Source organism: Nelumbo lutea, chromosome 3 (genome assembly GCF_056320005.1).
Source record: "Nelumbo lutea isolate HS-2025 chromosome 3, American lotus-T2T, whole genome shotgun sequence".
NCBI lineage: Eukaryota > Viridiplantae > Streptophyta > Magnoliopsida > Proteales > Nelumbonaceae > Nelumbo > Nelumbo lutea.
Genome location: NC_142686.1, coordinates 110993745 through 111014146, shown reverse-complemented (window position 1 = coordinate 111014146; position 20402 = coordinate 110993745). Strand labels below are relative to the sequence as shown.

Genomic DNA, 20402 nt, shown 5'->3' with positions numbered 1-20402 from the left:
TTTTTATGTATTTTATATTTGAAAATATTTTTTTAACTTTTTCCTTTTTTTCATATCTAAATATTAAAATATATGTATATATTTTATATTTTTCTGTGAAAGTTAAAATGGTCATATATTAACAACTGATAGTCTCTTTAACGTCAAGTTAGTGGCATGGTGAGTTTTAGACATTTTGAAAAGTTGTGATGAGTTTAAGATAAATGCTGAAAACTCATGGTGAGTTTTTGACAATTTCCCTTGTTTTAAAATGTGCTATTTAATGGTTTCAAAAACATTTATTGTTATTTGAAACACGGCCAACTTGTTTTTGCTTTTCAAATAAAAAATGTTATTAAAAATATCCTTTTGTTTTTTTTTTTCTGATGTGCCATTTTAAAAAACTTGTTGTAGAACACTCCCAAGGCCAAATTAGAAACAAGATCACTTGGATCAAAAGTCAAGACACGTTTGAATGGCTGCCAAGTGGCCCCTTGGATGACCAGGAAAAAGTGCCACATGGGGGCAATCGGGCAACCATAGGGGAAAACAAAGGATTCCATTTACTCGAACAATGGAACTGCTTTAAACAGAAACTTAAAAAACAAATGGTTAATGGGTAGCCAAATTTGTTGCCATTAATAATGCTGTCAAAAGGGCCCAAAAATAGCTTGTATCAGATTTTATCATCTTATAGATGTAATCATTCATGGAGAGTGGGAGACGAGAGAGAAATAGAAAGAGAAGGGAGATACGATTGAGAGAAAAAGAAAATTGTCTTTCGCTGCCGCCAATTCACTATTTATGTTAACTTAATAAAAATAATAATAGAAATTACAAGTATGCCCCTGACAACACACCCTAGAACAAACTAATAAGAAAAAAGAAAAATAACTAACTAGCAGTATCTTAAGAAGACCACCTACTAACAACAACTATAAAGTAACAATTAAATAAGCCTTACAACACTCCCCCTCAAGTTGGGTTGAATATGTCTATCATGCCCAGCTTGTCACATAACTCATTGTGTCGCAAGTATGAAAACCCTTTTGTGAGGACATCAGCGAGTTATTCCTTAGATTTGACATAAGGGATGCAAATTTCTCTTTTTTCCAATTTTTCCCTTAAGTGTTTGTTCACCTCAATGTGCTTGGTCCTCTCATGTAGGATAGGGTTGCTGGCGATATTTATTGTTGTTTTGTTGTCACAGTAAAGAGACATAGGATTATGAACAACAACTCCAAACTCTCTTAGAAGATTCTTTAGTCAAAAGACTTCAGCCACCCCATGTGTCATAACTCTATATTCAGCTTTAGTGCTTGACCTTGTTGCTACACTTTATTTCTTGCTTTTCCAGGTCACTAGATTTCCTCCCACAAATGTGCAATATCCACTCGTGGACTTTCTGTCATCCACAACACCTGCCCAATCAGTATCTGTAAAGACTTCCACCTTTAGGTGATTATGTTTACTGAATAATAGACATGTTCCGAGATAAGGGCTGAATAATATGAAGACAAATTACGATTCCCCTATTTACAGGTTGAAGATTCAGCTTGTAACTAGTAAACCTTGGCATAATGCCTTTGCTCAGAAGTAATTTTGGCATGTTCCCAGATCTCAATAGCGGTGTCTATCCACATAAAATTCTTCTTCACATCAGGTTCCATGACTGCAAGGAGTCAAGACATCATTATATTGTTTTCTTGGTCCCACCTATCATGTTCAACTGTCTCACCCTTGGGTTCTTTCACCATTCCATTTATGTAACCAGTTTTTTCCCTTGCCGTTACATAGAGTTGTACACTTTTATCCCACTCCAGGTAGTTCAAACCATTTAAAGGGGTAATTGGCATGGAAAACATCATGTTTTCACCTCCCATACCAACTGTGTTGCGGATCGATGTAACCCCCGATGAAGTTGATTCATAATTTGCTATATAATACTGTTGAAAACAGTCCAAATCCCACACAACTACACAACAACCACAAGAAGAATACCAACCCTCAAGAAAACAAGAAACTACTAAAATCAACTCTGTGATGGTTCAATCATTAAACCAGCCTGGTAATCAGTCCAACACAACCAAGGCAGACGTTACTATCAATCCGACTACAGCCCATACAATCTAACAATCCAACATCCAAACGAATGTATAGAACCAAAGAATAAGGCATTCACACCATTGGCCAAAAAAGACAAAAACAAAAACACACCTGTCCAGCACATGTACGAAGGTGCCAACCAGAAATCGACTTCACAGCATCGAACAGAGAAGAAGTATCAGCATCGCCCTTCTTCGACTAGGGTTTCCTTGATATTATGACCAAGGAAGAACCCACTGGAGGTACCGCCAATAATCTGCTAGGGTTTCTTAGTCTTCCACATCCAAGAATTTAAAGAAGGGAAAAAAAAAAGGCAAAGCATGTTCAAAACAAGAGGGACCAAAATTATTTTACAACCCCAAAACTTGCTCTGATACCATGTAATCATTCATGGAGAGTGGAAGACGAGAGAGAGAGAGAGAGACAGAAAGAGAAGGAAAGGGAAATACGATTGAGAGAAAAAGAAAATTGTCTCTGGCTGCTGCATGTTCACTATTTATATTAACTTAATAAAAATAAATAAAAATTATAAATATACCCCTAGCGACACACCCTAAAACAAAATAATAAGAAAAAAGGAAAAAGGAAAAATATACATTGATAGATTTTCATTTGTCACTTTGATTATAATTTATCAGAGAAACGAACAGGGTTCTTAGTTTAATACAGAACCTGGTGCGGTGGCTCCTATTCTACAAACTCGATCCTTGCCGATTAATAGCTTTTCCTCTCAATCTACACTTGTACACTGACCAAGAAACAAAAATCAATCGATCAATAGTCAAGAAGTCGCCTAACTTTCTATAGCAACAGCACAGTTTAAAATTGTCTTCAAAATTCTCAATTTACAGTTATACACCGATCAAGAAAACATCAATCGATCAATAATTAAAAAATCGTCAAACTTTGCACAGTTTACAATTGAGAATTCAAAATTCTCAATTTCCAGCCATACACCGACCAAGAAAACATCAATCGATCAATAATGCAAGGACCGAGTTATGGAATGAGCTTTTAATTGCTGCTTCAAGCAATTTCCTCTTGGATATTTTAGGGTACATTCTGTGGCTTCACCATTTTCCAATGTAATTAAAAAAAAAATAGACTAGATGAAAATGATTTGAAATGATATTAAACAGATCCAAATAACATAACAGTATATACCGATAAAAGAATTAGATGCGGTATACAGGATTTCTCTCGCCCTAATAATTTCTGTGGCTACCCCTGAAAGGTAAGGCCTGGGGGAGAGGGGTATTACAAACTATTGTACAATGCATAAAATAGAAAACTGTGTAAGATACATCAATTTTCATCTTTGGAGCTGCTCAGATGTTGTATTGCTTGTGGCTGATGCTACTGCCGGCCTGCCATTGGATATCCCATTATCAACAGGTGCTGTCACTCCCCACTTCCCCTCAGACTCTGAGGGTTCTATCACCTTAGCAGAGCCATCTGTCAATCCAACAGCCAATTGATTTGGTTCCTGTGGGTGTGCCGCGACAACAAGTGGGTACACAGCATGACTGCTGCAAAAATATAATTTAGAGGCCACAGAGTTAAAGAAGAAACAATAAAACTTGGAGACTTAAAGCATATATTAGAGGGGGATGTAGTTCATTGTTCAATAGAAAGAAGTGGCAGGGTTGTCCATGACAGCAAGGTAAAGAAAAGGTCAAAAGGTATCATTTGGCTACTACATGGCATTCAAAACTGGAGAAGTATATTTAAATTAACTGAAAAGTGGAGAAGATAATCAAAGACAATGTTAAAGAGAACAAATAAATCATAATAGGAATAAGCATGCCAGCTGAAGAGATTAGTTCAACTGGTGAAAAAAGGATGATGTAGCAGGAGCAAACAAAATCTTCAAGATTTTATAGAAACCAATCAAATTACTAATAGAAAAAGAAAAGAAAATTTGCACAAAATCGAATGTAATAATTGGCATTACTTAGGGAGAAACTCATCAGGAGCCAAATGGCATTGATTCTGAGAATAAAGCCAAAGGTAAGAGGAAAAGAACAAATCAGCTAAACAGATTCAACATAGATTATAAAAGCTGTCCAAAAATGGTGCATAAGGTAATTGCATAGATTTACCTATTTGACACAGACGGGGGCAGATAGGAAGATGGAGCTATACGGCATCTAAGTCTCAGGATATCGGCATCAAATACACCAATGTTACCATCGCAGAAAGTAGCATAAACCAGTTGACTGTTGCATGAATATGCTGCGTAGGATATAGGTGCAGGCAGTACATCCTGTGGCACCCACTGTAATGGAAAAGACATAAGATGACAGCCATACTAAATACTAAATAGATATATTTGAAGAATAACTTCCTCTTCTAGAGAATTGAATTTCTACCTGCCTAATACGGTCCATCTTCGAGGCATCATATATTGCTATCTGTGTTTCATGGAATACCATCAAGCGGATTTGATCAGAGTGGAACTGCACACGTGTGTCACCTGTAGAGGCCTTCCCAGCAGGCAGTTGGATAGCAACTGATTTTCGCTTCTCCCATGTATCAGTGTTCCAAACGCAAAGCTGTACAGAACAACATATTTATACAAACAGAAGCAAAAACATCATGCATGCAAATGGGTGGATACTTCCTTCTATGGCACTTCTCATCCATTTTACACAAAAAACAAATAAATTTGATAGAAACTATGAAAACAAAATAACATCCAATCCCCCCCCCCAAAAAAAAAACGTGCAAGAAAATTGGAGGATGTTAATGCAGAATTATGGACCACATAGCAAATAAGTACCAGAAATTTTGAAGGGAAAAAAAAGAAACTTTCCTTTGCTGACAAACTATTTGATTCTCAACTACCTGATCCAGTGGTTTGCATAGATCCATAACTTTAGCTGTACATAGGATCACGAATATTGGAATAACATTTTGAGCTTGGATAACATCTTTTGAATATTATAATTTCTTCACTTTCTGAAGTCCCATCTTGAGGTACTCCTACCCTGATTGTACATCACACATTAAGCACAATACACATATCTTTTATCACTATGACCACTAAAAGATATCACTTCAGCAGGACCCATCACCTATGCTCTCATCTAGAATATGCAAACATGTGGTTATCCTCTCATATGATAGGTTAGCTTATAAAATTATAGTATACTTTCTTTTTTTGGTAATAAAGTTGTACCATACTTAATGCTATATGCAAGAGCTTAGCTCAACTCAACTCGGCCTTAATCCCAACTATTTAAGGGTCGGCTACAGAAATCCTGCCCCACCATTCTGCTTTTCTTAACCCCAAAGTTTTGTCCCAGTGGACTGTGGAGGGGCACCACTGTCAATTTCATAAAAAATAGGACATAAATACCTAACCCCTTGTTAGAAGCTAGATACATGAAATCACATATAATAAGACACTATACGATACAATAGAACCTCGTGATCTCGGCCCCTTCACAGTTACCAAAATTAAATAGTTCTCTTAAATATAAATACTTATTCATTGTATGTGCCTACACAAACACAACTGCATACATACAGACAACAGGAAGCTGGCAAGCAATCAAGGCAGAGAGAGAAAGGGAAATAAAAGGTGAAATTGCTCATTCTCTAGTTCTTAATGCAGGCAGCTACTAATGATAATAAAATTATGCTCACATAACATTGCAACTGATCTTTATTTCATTAAAATATCTTGTGAGATCTACTATTTCTAAGCACTTTTCAATATAATCCAAAGCTTCAATGCAGAATGATGTGAGAGTATGCAACTACTTGTGATTACTTGGGATATTTAGGTATCGTCAATATGAGATTCCAAGACATTTTCAGTCACTTTTAGTAGTATACTGGAGTGAAAATTTTCCATGGCATATTTTACAATTTAAGATTGAGAAGCATGTGTTTAGAGGCCATCTAGTAAATCAAGGATAGTTGAGTAATTCTACATCCAGAACAACTATAAGCTCCAGATCTCAAGATATACTGAATTAGTAAAAGCACAGAGAGCCCTGGTTTCATTCAGCAACAATGTTTTTTTTTTTGAAAAGAATATGTAAAAGATTGAATTATTGATGTGGTACGATCAATGACAAAATGTATCAGATTTCTACCGAGTTAAAAGACAGTGATGGCACTAAAATGGAATCCCTACCCAAAAGAATATAAAGATAGAAATGGAAGCCTAAGCAGTAGAGCAATAGTTCAACACAGACTATCATGGATTAGATGATTAGATAATATATAATACATATAACAGGAATAATCAAATCATCAAGGGAACCATGAAAAATACTTACCTGAGCATCAGCCCCAGAAGAAACTAGAATGTTTAGGTTGGTGGAAAAGGCTAAACCAGTTATGCGTTTCTGGTGACCTTTCAATTTTGTTTTCACCTGAAAACCACAATACATGTCACTTTCCGCAGCTAGGAATTCAGTATCCTAGTACATGACTACATGTCTGTTCAGATGCTCAGAAGTACTTACCTCATCCACCCTAACATTGTAAATGTGAATGGCTGAATCCTCCATTCCAATTGCTATAATGTTATTATCTTGCGGATGAAATGCTAGGAAGGTTGAAGCAGGTGGGGGTGGCATGAATGTTGTCATCACCTACAGATAAATAAAATTTAATTTTCAATATTACAGTGCCATCACTGACAAAACTTGCAGCAAATGCACGAACATAATTAACCACACCTATCAACAATCAAAATCAAGTTACCTTAAAAGTCATCATGTTGAACAATGAAACCTTTCCACCAGAAGCTGACATGACATATGAGTCATTCTTTGAGAGTGCTATGCATGGCACTGCTTCTTCGGGATTGGCATCTGAAACATCATTAGTCATAAGAAGACCACTATTTGGTTGCCAATGCTGTGGAGCAACACTGGCAGTGGCCTTTAACCCCCCACTGGAATCAGAGATCTCATCTTCGATTGGAAAGTTCTATGTAAATATTCCATGTGAATCAGAGAGAGAAAATATAGCTTAATTCTGTGTCATCCATTACCTTGCCACTAGGATTTTGTTCGTTACGGCTCCACTTCCACAGCTTTTGAATCCCATTTGACCCAAGAGCCAAAATGCCAACACCAGAGTTTGTATAAAGAAGGCGAACAACCTGAAAAAAATGAGATTGTTCAATTATGACAAAACTGATAAGATGTTTTATATAGGCGGAATTTGGATTAAAAAATAAATAAATAAGACACCTTGCTAGGAGAATCTGCACTGTCACCCATGCTTACTACTCGACACTGAGCAGGTTCCAAGATCTCAGTCAATTCCCAAGGTTTGGCTTTGTCAGGTACATCTTCCAAAGTTCTCTTCTCTATGTTTCTAGCTGTAGGATCAACTCCATTCTACAAAAGTTACTTAATAAAATTAGATGCGTGAATGTCAGAGCCATTAAGAAGACCAATGAACTTAGCCAACATTTAGACAGGTAGGAGCAGCTATAAATCTTAGCCTAAGGAGACATTCAATAGAAAACAATCCCCTAACATGCTCATGATGGAAGCGTATGGACCCATTATAGAGGAATCAGAAGCACAGCACCCTGCCTGCTTCTGATATGCCATCATATCGGGCTAAGCAGCACTCGTATCATTAACATGCCAACTCATATATATAACTCTTTAACAGAAACTTTCTTTATCTAACATACAAGAACTGTAGAAGGCCTTGCAGGAGAACTTGTGTCCAAGCGTTCTACTCTGTTAATGCCTGGACTGATGTTTGCAACTGCGGCAGCACTGGTAGCCTGGTAAGCAAGAACAGAATAAAGATCAGATTAGAATCCATGTCAAATACAACAACATATCATAAATTATAAAGATGGTAATGATGAGAGTGATGGTCATGGTGGAAGAAGCAACAATAATGGTGGTTGTGATGGTGACAATAATCACAACCTTAATTGCAGCTGGTTCAGTGGGTGCTCTCAGTGTTTCAAAGGATCGGCCTTCAATTGCTCTTAGGGATCTCAGACCATCAGCATTCGCAAGGATCTTGAAACCATTGTCTGCTGTGGTAACAGCAAGAAGATTTCCTTCCTTGTTGAATCTCAAGCGGGGAAAACTCTAAACAATCAAAGCAGTAATGTCAAATGATCTAATTTAATGTAATAAATGTAAAACAAAGGCATAGTAGAAACTTAAAGAAGAATACCTACCGGGAGTCCACCCTCAGCATCAGAGGTTGTGAGAACATTGACATTGTCCATATGCCAAAATTTTATCTGGTTATCTTCACCAGCTGCCAAGAAGTGATTCTGTGTTGTGTCAAACTGCACAACACCAGATGACTTCTTTCTGAACCCAGAATATGTCCTCTTTATTGCTCCCTCACTTTCATTCCATTCAACCAGATAGGAATCACCATCCTTACTTGTCCCACAAGAGAACAATCTGAGAGACAGAATCAGAATGTATCAATTCTAAGTCATTACTTCATGCATCAATTACATCACTTTTGTGTTTGTATACATAAAAAATATAATCAAATTTAAAACTTTTGATTCATATATTCAACACTTTGGATTTTCACCTACCTACTTCCATCAGCACTATAAAGCATTGTTGTGCACCAATGTCCAGGAGCATCATAATCAACTCTGGAGCCCGCATTGTCATATAGCCAGGCCTTAATTTTCCCATCAATAGCAGTTGAGAAAATAAACTGCAAATTTAGAAAGAGTCATCTGAGAGTTGCTAGAGGATGTCATTAGAACAATCATTAAATTACTAGAGAATATCCCTTTGTGACAATGAAATACTTCGGTTTGGAGGTCTGTAAGATTATGTGGCGAGCTTAGTCTTTGTATGCCTCTTGGGGCAAGGTGTTTGATTTTGTGTTTGGAGATCTCAGTGATTTCTTATCATCATTTCCTGTGCATTTTTTCTCTATCTATATGATAATTTTCTTTTACCACCAAAAAATACAAGCAGTTTAATATATTAACTTATTTTTGAAATTTTTTTTATCAGCAAAAATGAGAATTTTATTCAATTAAGATTATTAATACAGAGATACAGCAAATAAAACATAGACATTTCAACAGAGAATTTTTACAATAAAGCCCAAAAAATCTGTTGCCTTTAAACTCCCTGTTTAGCTAGAGAATCAGACATTCCATTTGCAGTTCTCCTAGCCCATGTAAACGAGGAATTAAGTTCCCTTGCTATGGTTATTATCTCCCTTAACTGATGTCTGTAGTACCAAGGAACATACTGCTTGAACTGGTCCAAGATATCACTGTTTTTGAGTCCCCTTCTATTTCCAAGTTCTTAAAATCTGCTTGCTTGGCAATCTTTAGCCCTTGAAGTAGAGCTAACAGTTCAGCTTTTAAAGAGTCACCTTCCCCTAAAGGTCCTGAGTACAGAGCAACACTTTGTTTGAGGAGTCTCTGATCACACCACCAATGCCACTTTAGGGAAACAAGACAACGGACAAAATATTACGGAGGGGGCCTTTCTTATCAAATGAAAAGAGATCAAATCTCTCACCATTTCAACCATTCCCCTTTCTGTCCTTCCATTACCCCTTTCAGAGTGTTCAACTTGCACCTAATAGCTGATTCTCCTGGTTCTGTCATTAATCTTCTATTCATATAATTAAACTTAAAGCATTCCCTTTTTCTCCCTACCACCTATTAGCACTATTTCTGCAATCTCTAGGTCTTATATATGCATTCATTTCTAACTTTTATGTTTCCCAATCTTCCCACTCATCACCATCCCATCTATGCTCAATTTATTGGACATGTAATTTCTTCATCACCCAAAATCCTCTGACTGATGGGCTTATATTCACCTTATAATATTTTGCCTTTTGCCTGATTTGTATGGACTGAACCCACCAATACTCCAAAAAGACAGATTTTAGTAAAAATCTGCTGAATTAAAAAATATTAAAGAAAAGTAGTTTCTTGAAGAGAGAAGGAAGAGAGAAGGAGAAGAAGAGAAGTTGAAAAGAAAAGAAAGCAATAATCTGGCCGCCCCCTTCACTTATTATTTATACTAAAAATAAATAGAACGTACAAAAACAACTATGCCCTTATAGGGCGGCAAGACATAAAACAGCATATATAACACTCAAAACATAAAAAAAATTGGACTCACATAACTTCTGTGGCACCCATCTCCTATCTAACAACTAACATAAAACATCTACTCAAAAAAACATCATAAAACTGATTAATCTTCAACGCTCCCCCTCAAGTTGGGAGTAAATGTCACACATTCCCAACTTGCGTAGACCATGTTCAAGCTTGTTCTTTGCCACCCTACTAAAAATAATAAAACAGTACAAAGACAACTATGCCCTTATAGGGCGTAAGTCAAGTACATACTTTCACTGTGAAATGAAGACCCCATGCTTGGATCTTGCAACTTCAATCCCCAAGAAGTATTTGAGCTCACCAAGATCTTTGATCTCAAATTCTTGTTGTAATGATTTTTTGAGGCCATCAATCTCCTCCAGATCATTTCCTGTCACTACCATATCATCAACATACACAATCAGAATTGGCACCAGAGCATCTCTCCTCTTCACAAAGAGGGTGTGATCAGACTGTGTCTGTGTGTATCAAAAACAGATGAGTGCCCCTCTGAACTTGTCAAACCAAACCTTAGTTGGTTGTTTTAGTCCATAGAGAGATTTCCCGAGTCTACACACCTTTCCTTTACCAACATTTTCATAGCCTGTTGGAATGTCCACATATACCTCCTCCTATAAATCACCATTGAGGAATGCATTTTTGACATCAAATTGGAACAAGGGCCATGAATAGGTGGCTGCTAGAGATAAAAAGATACAAACTGAACTCATCTTAGCTACTGGTGCAAAGGTTTCCAGATAATCAACACCATAGGTCTGAGTATACCCGTTTGCTACCAACCCTGCCTTGTACCTCTCTATCTTGCCATCGGCCTTATACTTCACTGTGAATACCCATCTACATCCGACTATCTCCTTGTCTGGGGAGATCAACTATTTCCCAAGTTTGGTTTTTTACCAAAGCACCCATCTCATCTTGCATGGTTGTTTTCCACTCAAGTTCGGAGAGAGCCTCAGTAACAATCCTAGGTATAGACACAAAATCCAAGGAAGAAAAAAAAACACGGTAGGAGGGTGATAAGGCATTGTAAGAAAGATGGTGTGAAATGCAATGAGTTGTACACTTTCTCTTCCCCTTACAAAGTGCAATAGAAAGATCAAGGTCAGTGGGATCAACTGCAATAATGGTGTTAGGAACAAGAACATTATCATCAGAAAACATAACATGCTCAGGCTCAAGAGGAATACCTGGAACAGTATCTACCAAATCTGGAGTTTCAGAAGGACTGAAAGAGAGTGGTGTGGGTTGAGGATGTGTGGAGTCAACCATCATCTGTCGGCGCTGATATTTCTGTGAGGCTGCCCGTAGTGTCTCAAGTAATGAAACTGGAAGTGCAAGTGCTGGCTGAACTGATGGAGGCACCAAAGAAACAGGAAAATGAACAAATTGTGAGTTTTCCTCCCCAAAACTCTCTCCCTAAGGAGAACCACTCGAGAAGAAGAAGGTAACATCCATAGTGACAAATCTGCTCATCGACACTGAATCATAACAGCAATACCCATTTTGGTTCTGAGCATACCCAAGAAAAACACATTCCTTGGCCTTAGGATCCAATTTCTTGCGATGAGGGCCAAGAATGTAAACAAAGGAAACACAACCAAAAACCCTCAGAGGTATATGAAATATCTCCCTATCTGAAAAAAGAAGACTAAATGGCACCTTAAACCCCAAAGTTCGTGAAGGAACACGGTTAATCAAATGCACGGCTATAAGAACTGCATCTCCCCAGAACTGCACAGGAACTGAAGCACACACCATAAGACTCCTTGCCACCTCCACAATGTGTCTATTTTTCCTCTCAACAACTCCATTTTGTTGTGGTGTATATGCACAACTGTTCTAATGAACTACACCATGTTCTAAGAGATATGTGGTAAGGTCCTTCTCAAAGTACTCTTTGGCATTATTTGATCTAAAAGCCTTAGTTCTCACTCCAAATTGTGTAAGAACCATCTGGTGGAACTGTCGTACCAAGTTAGGAACCTCATCACGTCAAATATATCCAAGAATATCGTGTATAATCATCCACAAACAAGAGAAAGTAGCAGAATCCTCCCATGGAAGGGATATGATATAGCCCCCATACATCAGTGTGAACAATATTAAAAGCAGATGCACTTCTTTTATTACTTGATTTAAAAAATTGTCTACAATGTTTTCCTAACTGACAACACTCACACTCCAAAGTAGATAACTGAACAAACTCAAACAACTTTGAGAAAAGACATTTCAAAGAACTAAAAGAAAGATGTCCCAAGCAATTGTGCCAAAGCATAATCCGGTTCACAGACTCTGACCCACTACTACTACTGCTGCTAACATGATGGCTCTAATGTCTTGGAATCTCATCCAATAGGTAGACTCCATTCACCTCACAACCACTCCCAATCATCTTCTTTGACTCCAGATCCTGCAAAACGCAATTACCAAGAAGAAAGGTCACGGAACAATTCAATTTTTTTGTCAAAGAACTAACAGATAGTAGGTTGGTATGAAGTCCAGGGACATGTAAAACAGAAGACAGAGTTATATCATTAGTCACTCTATCCCCTTCCCAGCAATGGGCATATGTGAATCATCTATTGTAGAGGCTCTGTCTCTACCAGAGCACAACTAATAGGAACTGAAAAGGGTAGGGGCATTAGTCATGTACTCAGATGCTCCTAAGTCTATAATCCAGGGAGATCCCTCCTTACCTGAAATGGATGCAAGATTTGTCATTGCATATGAACTACCTGTATGTGCAAAGGAAGTGGTGTAGTTGGCCCCTTCATTCTATTGTCCATATAGAAGGGTAGAGCTAGGTGAATCTTTTTTACTCATAAGCTGTCCAAACCTATCCAATTTCGTTCTCACTACTGCTACTGCAATGCATTCTCAATCAGTTTGGGAAAGAGAGGCCGTAGAGTCTCCTGTAGTGGCTACATTTGCATTTCCCTTCTTGTTCCTTATCCGAACAGGCATAAGATTTGGATAAAGCTTCCAACAAGTGCCCCTGGTATGCTTAAGCTTCTTGCAATAATCACACACCAAGTCCTTCTAGTCTCACTACTCCCCCTGTCTCCATTCGACTTAGGTTTTGTTGTATCAACCATAGCCAACTGGTCAATCCCAGGCTGTCTCATTACATTCCTCCTACTCTCCTCTCCAAAGACAAAAGCATAGGCCTAAGAGAGTGTCACACCCTCCCTAGAAAGAATATGCTGCCTAGCAATGTCAAATTCAGGGTTCAACCCTATCAAGAACTCAAAAACCCTATTCCTCTCTATTAGTCTGTGATAAGTTGTTGCATCATTTACACTTTCTCATACCACAATTTCTAAGTGATCTATTTCCTGCCATAAGGTTTTCAACATGGAGAAATACACAGCAAGAGGTTTTTCTCCATGTTTCATACTTATCGCCTAATTTCTTAACTGATAGGCTCTGGCTTCATTTTGCTTTTGAGAGTAGGTTTCAATCACTCCATCCCAAATCTCCTTAGTAGTATTAGCCCATAAGAAATTTTTTGCAATATGAGGTAACATAGAATTACACAGATAGGACATTACCATGTAATTCTCCTGCACCCATCGGGAAAAGTCTGTATCAGGTTTCTTCTCCTCCCTAGTGAGATACCCTAATTTTCCACGGGCACCAATAGCCATCTTAGTTGATTATGCCCAGTCCAAATAATTTGTACCATCAAGTTTTACTGTAGTAATGATCCCAGACCCAAAAATATCACTACTACCTCCAACACCCAGTCCCACAGTACTGGTAGATTTCATCTCAGCATTCCAACTCTCCATATTACTTCAACAGTTCAATCAATAAGAAAAAATAGACTAGAGACCTTCAAAAAATAATTTAATATCACACACATAGAAACCAATCCTTCTGAAAGAAGAAAACCCTAACTGGAGAGAAATCTCTCTCCTCCCTACGCCTCCCAACAGAGATGAGTGAATTGACCATTCCGGGAGGCTTAGAGAATTCCTGAGACCAAGCCGCCCTCTTCAAAAAATCAAAAGAAAACTGACAATACCTGGACGCCTAAGATCATATCAAAAACAAAGAGTCCAACTTTTTTGGGACTCTTCCCCGTACTCCAGTTCTTCCTGATTTTGATGTCGAACAGTAGATCACCTTCTTGATGATAGATCCCACCAAAAAATCCAAAAACCAGGCAATCTATAGCAGATTGATCAGCCCTTTACTATTTCATGCAGTCGGTTGATCTAGGGCTGCATGAGAATGCTTCAAGAAACCCTAGCCGATGCTCTAATACCAAGTAGAAATCTGCTAAATTAAAAAATATGAAAGAAAAGTAGTTTCTTGAAGAGAGAAGGAGAAGAAGAGAAGTTGAAAAGAAAAGAGAGCAATAATCCGGCCGCCCCCTTCACTTATTATTTATACTAAAAATAATAAAACAGTACACAAGACATAAAACAGCATATATAACACTCAAAAACATAATAAAATTTGGACTCACATAACTTCTGTGGTCCCCACCTCCTATCTACCAACTAACACAAAACATCTACTCAGAAAAACATCATAAAACTGATTAATCTTCAACAATTGTTATTTCAGCCTTTATCATCATACCAATTACCAAAGAATTCTAGCCCCAACCTAGAAAACAATAAATGTGTTGCTCTTCAAATTAGTCAACAAAGAGATGTGTAACGGACTAACTACTTTATTGTACTCTTATACAAGCATTAAAATTCAAGAATATACAGCTGCAACAACATGTGGCTAAACTGAATATACATATTAAGTCCTCTAATACCTGTGACATTCTAGGAAGATGCTTAAGAAAATTGAAAGTGAGATTTATACAAACTACAATGTGGCATCCACCTGAGAAACAAGTAAACTAACCATGTTTTTAGTAGTTAAGACTGAGTTTTTTGTGTCAAAGATCTGGTACTATGTCATAAGTCCATAACATCATTCATTTGTTTCAAAACCAATGATAATACCAAAAACTCTTACATGCAATTCACTAACCTTATTTTGATAAATTGATACTGTATTGCACTCAAAAAGTATGATGGGCAAACCCCCTATACAAGATGTAAATTCAATCTTTCAGCTCATGTTCAGACTCCTTCCCCACTAGAAATAAAATAATTATGCTTTCCCAATTATGACAGGAATTGGAAAAGTGAAGAAATTCAAAGTTTGATAACTTCGATGCCAATGAAAAGATTGTAAGCTCCATTTCCATCTTTCAAACATTGACAATAGTTTCCAACAACAGAAAAATAACATACCTGAATGTTCTCTTTGTGGTGAGGACATATAGAATAAACTGGTGCCTCATGGCCTTCAAAGTTATAAAGCCTTCGTCCAGTCAAATCCCACACCTGCCATATATATATTGCTTTCATTTAGGGGGAGATGAAGGTAGGTACATGAAAAGTTAAAAGAAAGTGTGTACTTTCAGAGCTACCTTCTTTATCTCACCTTTATCAACTTATCATCTCCACAAGTTACTACACATAATTGCTTGTTTGGGTTTGGATGAGAGAATACCAAGTCATTAACACTACCAACATGAGCATCAATCTGCCTCAGAAAATCAGCAGAGAAAAGTCAACATGCAGTTACAATTACTTATTTCACTGGACGGATAGCAGAAATTTATAGCACACCTCTAGATGTTGGCGCAGATCATTAGGTCCATGATAAGCATACAAATGAATCAAATGTTTTGTAAATGCAACTCCTGTAACCAAATATAATTGTAAGAAATAATAAGAGAGACCTGATACATATATGATCTTCTGTTTAGTCGGTCATACCCAACAAAGTTCCATCAGGACTCCATGTTACACGACTGATAGATATTGAGGAATCTTTCACAATGGCAGCCTGCAAAAGAATTTAAGTTGCATGATAAGTTTCCATATCAACCCATCTTAAACACCACTAGTTTCCTCAATTTTTATGACATTAGTAAAAGCCAAAACCAAATGTGGCATACAATGATATCCAATACATTATTGGCCTTCACAGTAGGTTCAGTTCAGCCACGTTGGTCACCCCATAATCAATAGATAATGAGTTTGTATTCAGATGTCATTTCTCTATGTAAGACATCAAATCTAATAAGAACTTAAAGAAGGTAATTAAATCAAGGTGTTCCAAAGAAAAATAGAACGAGGGCACTTTTTTTCATTTTCTTTTTGATGAATCTTTGATTAAAAGATTAAAGAAAACCTGAAATGGCAATGAGCAGTTTGCCATCTCCCATATCTTGAATGGCTTTGAGACCAGCCTCTCTCGTATACCGATTTCCCATAGTGTAATTTCACCATTACCAGAACCAACTACAAAAAAGATAGTCCAAGTCAGGAAAGAGAACAGGACTGTAATGGTGACTAGATCATAAAGTAAAAACTCCTCCATTGATTTAGAAGGGACATAGATACAACAGGTTAGTAAAATACCAAGAAGTAACGTATGATGAGAAGGATGGAAATCCATGCTTGTGACATTTGATCCCTGGTGAATGGTACAAGCTACTGTTCGTGGAAGGTCATCCAATGACCATGAAACTAGTTGAAGTGGAGCAGGATATGTGACCTGAAGAGAGAAGTAATTAACAACAATCTGCTCTATCAATCCATGAGAACCAACAAGACAAGATGGCTTTCATTTGCACAGCCATAAAATTGCAGCATATGTGCATAGTATCTAAAATCTGAACATGTAAAATTTGGTTCTTTTAAATTACCTCATCAACAGGTTGTGCCCGCAGACGTTTCATTAGTTGTTCATGATCAGTACTTTGATAATCAACCATACCTAAAGCATTAGGAGGTGTTCTTGGACGTTTGAGGATTGAAACTGTTAAAACGGAAAAAAAACAATCAAATTAGTTACATATCAAAAAATTGTTAAAATGAAAACATATTAATGTTAAAAACTTGAGCCTGCACACACCCCTAAAAATATTGTAATGCCAAAAGGATTATCTTGTGAATAATATTGGTCATAACAGGAAATGACTAGTTATACACCATGGAATTCTTAAGAAATTGATCATATTCATAAGTGCCATTTTTTTATTCTAATGTATCTGTTAGTTGTCAGTTTTGCATAAGAATGGAGGAACTAATAAGCCATCTACTTGTCCAGCTTCTACAGAACAGACTTTTCGCCCATAGGAACACCAGTCAAATTGGTGAGGTGGTCTGTGGTGGGAGGACCAAAACTACTTGCCAGTTTCTTCCTTGTCAATTGTCATATATCCAAACTTCAAAAGTAATGTCCATAAGGAGTAAAAAGCCACAACACATTATTCAAGAAACATCGCTAGGAAATTTCAAGAAATAGCCATGCTAGGAAATTGTAGCACTAATTATTATCCCTAGGTTTTCCATGGTCTCTTTTGGACAAACAAAAGAAATTGAAAGGAAATAAGTAATGCATAGTTTGCATTACTTATTAAGCATTTCTATGCTAACAAAGAAAGTATATTTTTAAATATCATATACAACATAGACAAGGAAAAAGAAAAAAGTAAGCATGTTCCCCCAAAAAATAACTCGTTTAGAACTTTTTGAGCTTTGTTTGTCTTGAAAATCAACTCCTAGAATCAAAAAATTTAACTGCTGGAAAGGACTGACCTTGATTTGGTGGGACCGGTATTGATGATGCAGCAACAACAGCTGATTGAACAGATGAAGAAGCAGTAGCATTTGCCATCCAGCCTGCTAAAGCATTAGCATTAGCATTAGCAGCAGCTGCAGTGGGCGGAAAAGGCTGCATTCAGTAACACCATTGAAAAATGTTGACTTGTTAGCATTGTATGAGTTAAGGTCCATTCATCTGAAGAAATCAAAATCTCCAGGTTGAATAACATCATACTCCATGTCCTCCAAGGGGTGCATATGTGGCAGGCTTTGCAACTGCTGCAACTGGAAGAGTGACTGGAGTAGGAGCACGAGCCCCATTTGGAGGTGCACATGTGTGGTCGGTGAATAAGGTCTTAATATCTGGGTTTGGCCTTGGATTCTTACAGAGTTGGTGCTGCCAGTTCAAACTACATGACCATTAAACAATACTTCATGAGCCAAAGAAACAACCTTCACATTTGCTACACAAAATTCAAAATTGGCAACAGGCATCACAAAAGTGATCATAAGAATTTGTCCCAGATGTTCAAGAGACCTAATTATAACACAGTACTAATGTAAAAGAAAGGAACTTTTTAGGGAAAATCATGTTTTTGTGTGTGTGTGTGTTGGGGAGGGGGGGTTAAAAGACATGAGTAGAGAGATATAAATGAATTCATTTGCCACTCAATAACAATCATACCTTTGGTTGATTAAAGTGCGCAATCTTGAGGTCTTCAGGGTGGGAAAAACTAACTTATCGCGGAAGAGAGGATTTGCTTCTATGAGTTTCTTAAGCTCTATCAGCATTATGCTTCGAGCTGATTTAGTGTCACCATACTTGGATAACTGTTCATTTTCCCTGCATTGAACACAGAGACACACATTAAAAATATATATACAAGTAATAACGCAAGTCTTTAGCATGTTAAAAGCTCCCTGTTAAGAAAACAATACACCCTTTTCCCTGTTCTAAACGCATAACTTGTTCACAATTTTTCAAGTTAGTCCATTTACCAGTTAATCGGATTTAAGAGCATCGATACGCTTTTTGATGCAGTAAAAACATAAAATCACCTGAAATTATCAAGCGTTAAAAGCTGAGTGATTTCTTTGTACAATTCCTCATTGAATGTAGAAAATACTTTCAAATCCTTCACTAATATTTCAACAGCCTTTGCTCTGTCATGTCTGAATAACAAACCAGAAGCAACAAGAAGTTAAAAATGAGCAATAAATAGTCATAAAGTAATTATTATTCAAAAAAAAAAAAAGCAACTATCAAAGAAAAAGAATAACAATAACTACTTAGATACCTATCTAGAGCTTCAAGATACTTCTGCTTCCTGATCTCAAAAAATATCTTCATGGAGTATCTATTATCGTCAACCTTGGTAAATCCGGAAAGGTACTTCTCCACTTCGTCCCATTCACCAGCCTGTGCTTTCTCGTCGAAATATTTCATGTTGAAGAAAAACCCTGACTCTTGCTCGAGCCTACCTCAAAACCACCACAAAATCAAAAGGCAAAAGGTTTATTTTAACAGGGAGAAGAGAAGGAAGAGAAGCAGCGGCAGTGAGGAGACGAATAAGAAAAACTTACTTGTGCACGGATTCCTTAAATTTCTCCTCTTCGAGAAATTGCAGTATAAGGAAGACCAGTTCTCTGCTTAAAGACGACATTTTTTTTACTTATGTACGGAGCTTAATATGAAGAGAAAAATGGAAAACAATCCTCCGGGATGCTCAGATTATGAAGACCATGAGAACCTGACTTACAAGCTTTCACCAAAATAAAGACTTCACAAACTAGGGCATCGATTCAGTAGTAAGAAAAAACAAACAAATAAATAAATTGGAGAAGAAAAATTGGAATTCGACGTTCGAAATTTCAGAGTGGAGAGGAAATGCAAGATAAAATTGATAGAAGAGGTAGGACAAGAGGGAAGAATCGAAATTCCGTGCTCTTATGGAGGAAAACTGCTCGTATTTCGAGAATCTTCTAGGGTTTCAGCTCCCATGTTCATCTTGAGCTAAAGAAAAAAAAAGCTGCGGAGAAGAAAAGAGATAAAGGAGAGAGAGAAGCGCGACTTCGTCTCACTTTCTTCGATGCGTTTCCCAGGAGTTCTTCTTTTCCCACCGACCTATCACGCATAAGTATATCTGCTTATCTGATAAGTACATTGACTGATAAAATTAGGCGTGTGGATGAGAAAAAGGCGTGGTTTTGCGGAACCCAAACAACAAGCTCAAATCTAATGAATATTCTTCATAACGTCCACCACATTGCTAACGCTGTCGGGTGCTGACGTGGTGTCATTTCCTCAACTTCTCGCGATATTTTCACTTCACACTTTCACAGTGAGAGTTGTGACAAACCTGACCCGGTCTTCTTCTGGATTCCAGAAGACAATCTCAGATTGTCCCTCTGACCATCAAAGTCTTGAGGAATTGATAAGATACATTATGTCACACCTAAAACAAAATACTGAAAATGGTATCTACGCCAAGTACATGATCCCCGGTTGTTGTTGAGATCTCCTGTCAACAAAACACGTTCCAACTTCTAACCCTTATCAA

At 37.4% G+C, this 20402-nt stretch overlaps 1 protein-coding gene across 3 annotated transcripts; it reads right to left on the bottom strand.

The window, feature by feature from the left end:
- Window positions 1–3191: 3191 nt before the first annotated feature.
- Window positions 3192–19951, bottom strand: LOC148867616 (protein TPR1-like). Of its 3 annotated transcripts, none has more exons than XM_088978264.1 (25): window positions 19426–19951; window positions 19140–19319; window positions 18901–19014; window positions 18527–18685; window positions 18077–18251; window positions 17836–17971; window positions 16941–17053; window positions 16654–16789; window positions 16424–16533; window positions 16006–16075; window positions 15856–15929; window positions 15668–15769; window positions 15475–15567; window positions 8642–8769; window positions 8264–8498; window positions 8004–8171; window positions 7757–7852; window positions 7302–7451; window positions 7100–7210; window positions 6808–6987; window positions 6567–6695; window positions 6378–6473; window positions 4458–4640; window positions 4188–4363; window positions 3192–3614 (listed from the first exon to the last, which is right to left on the bottom strand). In XM_088978264.1, exons 1-25 carry the CDS (start codon window positions 19503–19505, stop codon window positions 3398–3400), a joined length of 3411 nt encoding a protein of 1136 aa, XP_088834390.1. In that variant the 5' UTR covers window positions 19506–19951; the 3' UTR covers window positions 3192–3397. The 3 variants fall into 3 exon arrangements, with proteins under 3 accessions (XP_088834390.1, XP_088834391.1, XP_088834392.1); XM_088978265.1 differs by having other exon boundaries at window positions 3192–3611; XM_088978266.1 differs by lacking the exons at window positions 18901–19014; window positions 19140–19319; window positions 19426–19951 and adding an exon at window positions 18841–18895.
- Between the last annotated feature and the right edge of the window lie 451 nt (window positions 19952–20402).